The 4,047-nt window shown below is 51.5% G+C and overlaps 2 protein-coding genes across 2 annotated transcripts; both read right to left on the reverse strand.

Moving 5' to 3' along the window:
- Positions 1 to 52: 52 nt before the first annotated feature.
- Positions 53 to 912, reverse strand: ENH_00078760 (hypothetical protein; the record flags this gene model as incomplete). Its single annotated transcript, XM_013577743.1, has 2 exons — positions 53 to 511; positions 877 to 912. 2 exons carry the CDS (start codon positions 910 to 912, stop codon positions 53 to 55), a joined length of 495 nt encoding a protein of 164 aa, XP_013433197.1.
- Positions 913 to 3,161: 2,249 nt separating this feature from the next.
- ENH_00078770 (hypothetical protein, conserved) lies at positions 3,162 to 4,010 on the reverse strand (the record flags this gene model as incomplete). Its single annotated transcript, XM_013577744.1, has 1 exon — positions 3,162 to 4,010. One exon carries the CDS (start codon positions 4,008 to 4,010, stop codon positions 3,162 to 3,164), a length of 849 nt encoding a protein of 282 aa, XP_013433198.1.
- Between the last annotated feature and the right edge of the window lie 37 nt (positions 4,011 to 4,047).

A 4,047-nucleotide genomic window follows, 5' to 3' on the forward strand; every position in this document is an offset into this window, starting at 1 on the left:
CTGTAGGAGCTAACGCGCCTACAATATGAAGGTTCGCAGCAGTCAGCGGATTCTAGCCAATCATGACCTCGAAGGGAGAGAGCTCGGTGGAGGAATGACTTGTTGAGTTGTAAGCAAGTTCCAGGACCGGGAGCAAACGCTCCCACTCGCGTTCGTCAGATTGCATGTAGGTACGAAGCATCTGCTCCATTGTACGGCTAATCCATTCGGTTTGACCGTTGCTTTGCGGATGGCAGGACGAGGACATGCGCCGTTTGATGTTAAAGCGGCTACAGAGTTGTTGCCAGAGATCCGACTGGAAGCGGAGGCGGCGGTCCGATATGAGTACCTCTGGAAATCCGTGGTAGCGGATGAGACGGTCTGTGGGAAGCTCCACGGTGTCTGCTGCTGTGAATGACTTCTTTGAAGGAACGAAATGAACCATCTTGCGGAAGGAGTCGACCATCACGAGAATCAAGTCGTGCCCTGTCGTAAGAAGAAGATCCGTGATAAAATCGAGGCTCACGTGTTCCTATCGACGCGAAGGGATGAGTAGCTGCTGAAGAAGGCCTGCAGGTTTCTGGCTCAGAGACTTAGTGTAGTGCACAGCACCTACTGCTGCGACTACGTTGCTACCTGTCCCCTCGAGGAGGGGCCCACGATAACCGTCTACCAACGGCGCATTTCTTTGAAACAGTAAACCAAATGTCACGAAATACATTTGTTCATAGCTTTTTAAAATCTGTTATCAAAATCCCCCCCACTCGGGGTTCTCGCCTCCTAGGCCCTGTGGGGAGGAGGCCTGCATCGGTGCCGGCGCTATCGCCAGGCCCAATCTCTGGGTATTTTCAGGCACGTCTAGTGTATACACGCTAATTCGCCGACAAATTGGCTTACTTCGATCCTAGTAAGAGGGTCCTGTCTTCGTACCATGTTATGACCTCTTGTAGGTCACCGGGTAGCTTTCTTCTATAGGTCACCAGCAAGCCCTATTGTAGTGCCTGTGCACTACACTTAGACGCGCGACAGTGAGTACAGGAGTCAACATATGCATTAGTGTAAGCACGCATCCGTCGCCAGTAGTACTGCTTGCTCAGAGCCGTGAAGGTCTTCTTTTGGCCTCGATGACCGGCCGTCACACGGTCACGATGTGAATGCAAGACATGCGTAAGGAACTCAGGGAATTGTGGAGCACAGATTCGCCATAGTCCATGAATAGAAATGTGCAAGTAAGGCGGCACAGGGCGAAAGGTAATGAGACGATTGCGAAACTCTATCTGTATAGCGTCTCCTGGTTGTTTTGCAGCGACTTCGTAGCGAGCGCGGAAAATAGGACACTTGGAGTAGGCTTGCGGCCATTCAGGCGCCTCAGGAGGGTCAGTTCGCGTCTTCGTTGCAGGTGTAGAATGTGCCACCTCTGGACTGGGCTCAGGCGGCGGTGTTGAAGGTGATGATGGCAAGGTGCGTTGTCTGGATCGTCGCGAACGAATGCCAGCGAGCTCCCTGTAGTTAGCGGGCCGACCACGAGACTGAGGAGCCGAACGCGTTTGTTCTAGTGCAAGCATCAATCATGTCGTTAGTGTGTCGTGTGAGCAGATGTTAGAAAGACCAGTACGGCGGAGGCAAGGCATCAACCACCTGATTTCGCGCCCCTTGAACATAAGTGATGTGCAAACCCGAGAACTCGGCCAGGAAATCTAACCACCGAGCGGTGCTCCCACGAAGAGGCTTCGATGCTTGGAGTCGTTGGAGATGCGTAAGAGCTTGGTGATCTGTATGAGCTATAACTTTGGTGACACGGAGCAAATGAGACCACTTGTCTAGGCCCGTGACCAACGCCAAGAGTTCTTGATCGTAGATCGAGTATGTCTGTTGTGTGGGGTTCATAACTTAGCTGAGGAAATCGATGGGCTTGCCTTCTTGTTCTAGAACCGCTCCGATCGCATAACCAGAGGCATCCGTGTACAACTCGAAGGGCTTCGTGGTGTCAGGGGCTTGTAATGTAGTGAAGTCGATTAGCGCTGTTTGAGCTGCCGCACCGCTTGCGTGTGAAGCTCTGTCCACTTGAAACTAACGTCTTTACGCGTAATTTCAACCAGCGGCCGAGCGACGTCGGCATAATCAGGTCCCATGAACATGCGACTGTAATTTATGGTGCCGAGGAACTGCCGCACTTGCGTTTCAATTTTCAGCACCTCTGGCCAGTGCCGGATAGCTTCGATTTTGTCTTTTGCAGGTTTGATGCCCTCCGCAGTGATGGTATAACCCAAATATGTGATTGCTTGCCTAGCGAACTTGCATTTGCGGAATTTTTGGTAGAATTGGTTTTGCAGGAAAACACTGAAAATTTGTCGCAGGAGCGAAACGTGTCCAGAGATGTCGGAACTACAAATAAGTGCATCATCTAGGTACGCAATAACACCCTGCCCTAATAAAAGCTGAAGATAGACATTAATGTTGGCCTGAAACGTATCTGGAGCACCCTTAAGGCCAAAGAGCATAACTTGATATTCAAATAGCTCTAAAACGGAACGGAACACCGTCTTCCAACGGTCTTCCTTAGCCATACGTATTTGATAGAATCCTGCTTCGAGGTCCAAAGTGGAAAAGTACTTGGTGCTTCCCAGCAACTCCAGAATGGTTTAAATAGGAGGTAATGGAAAATCTGGAGCGAATGTAAGGGCATTCAGAGCCTGGTAATTAACAACCGTACGCATCTTCCTCTCCCCGGAGCCATCATCGCGCTGGTCGACCATTATCGTAGGAGAGCAGATAGGCGAATGGGTTGGTCCAATCCAACCAATGTCCAATTATTTAGCTATCTCCTGTTTGTGGAATGCGAGCTGATCTGGGGTCATTCGGTAAATCGCAGATTTCGCTGGAAGTTTTCCAGGTACAAGTAGGATATGGTGATCATGAGGGCGCTTCGGCGATAATGCTTTAGGTAAGTTATCGGGGAAGACAGCCCGATACTCTTTCAACACCTTGGTAATCTCGAATGGAATAGCTTGTCCCGCTGTCGAGTTTGTCCACTCATCGAAGTGTGTGTGTTCGAGTTTTACCGTAGGCCGTGGAGACTCTTCTTCATCCTCCGCTGTTGTCAAGGCAGTAGAGGCCAAAGAACGGCTACAACCGGAGGCTTTGGGTCGATTCCCGATCAACGTGCAGCAAAGTGTGCCTTGCTAGTCGTCCGTGAACCTCAGTGCCACTGACGAGCCAGCGTCGGGCAAAGCCAGGATGTAATGCAAACCGTGCAATGGTGCCCTGAGATTCTCTGCGTCAGCCGCCGCCTGGCGAGCAAGTAACGTTTTCCGTGCCTTCGCCTTAGTCTCCGCATGGGATTTATACCTTTTAGGTGGCGGCTGTAGGAATATGGCAGCCTCCTCCGCTGACATCCCCGCCACTTGCCTAGCCAAAATGTCATACGCTTGCTCTGCAGGACTCCTTGGAGGTGCTACTATGTGACTGTCACCCTGCAATGTCTCTTCACCCGTCCTAAGGACCGGTAACTCGCACCACTGGCCATTCACATAGGCCCGGAGCTTGTTGGACTGAAAATACCAGGCCACCTTATGTTCAGTCAGCCAATCCAAACCCAAGACTAAATCATAGGGAACGGGTCCCACTAAGCAGTCCCCGGAAAGGCGTGCGTGTCCACATTGCGTCGTCAACCCCTTCACAACTCGATCAATGCGTAATTGTTCACCTGTAGCTACAGTGAACCTATGCTCTTCTGGAAGTCTCCGCACCCTCAGCTGCAATCGTGCGACTGTTTTAGGGTTAATGAAACTTCTCGAAGCGCTTGTGTCTAAAAGTGCCTCGCATGAAGTTCCTGCAAGCTCAACGCGAAGTACCGCTGTTGCACCCACGTAGCACAAGGCTCCTCCTTGGTTGGAGGACTCCTTCGTACTAGTTTCCCTCCACCAGTGCGGCATAGTCTCTATCGCTTCTGGCCTGCAGTCTTCTTCTGTCGCTTCTGCAGATTTCCCGCTGCTATCCGCCTTCTCGCACGGAGCTTCTTCACTCCGCATCGGCACCGGCCCAGACTCCAACCGCGCTTCTGAAGGG

Source organism: Eimeria necatrix, genomic scaffold, assembly GCF_000499385.1.
Source record: "Eimeria necatrix Houghton genomic scaffold, Enh_scaff837, whole genome shotgun sequence".
NCBI classification, from domain to species: domain Eukaryota; phylum Apicomplexa; class Conoidasida; order Eucoccidiorida; family Eimeriidae; genus Eimeria; species Eimeria necatrix.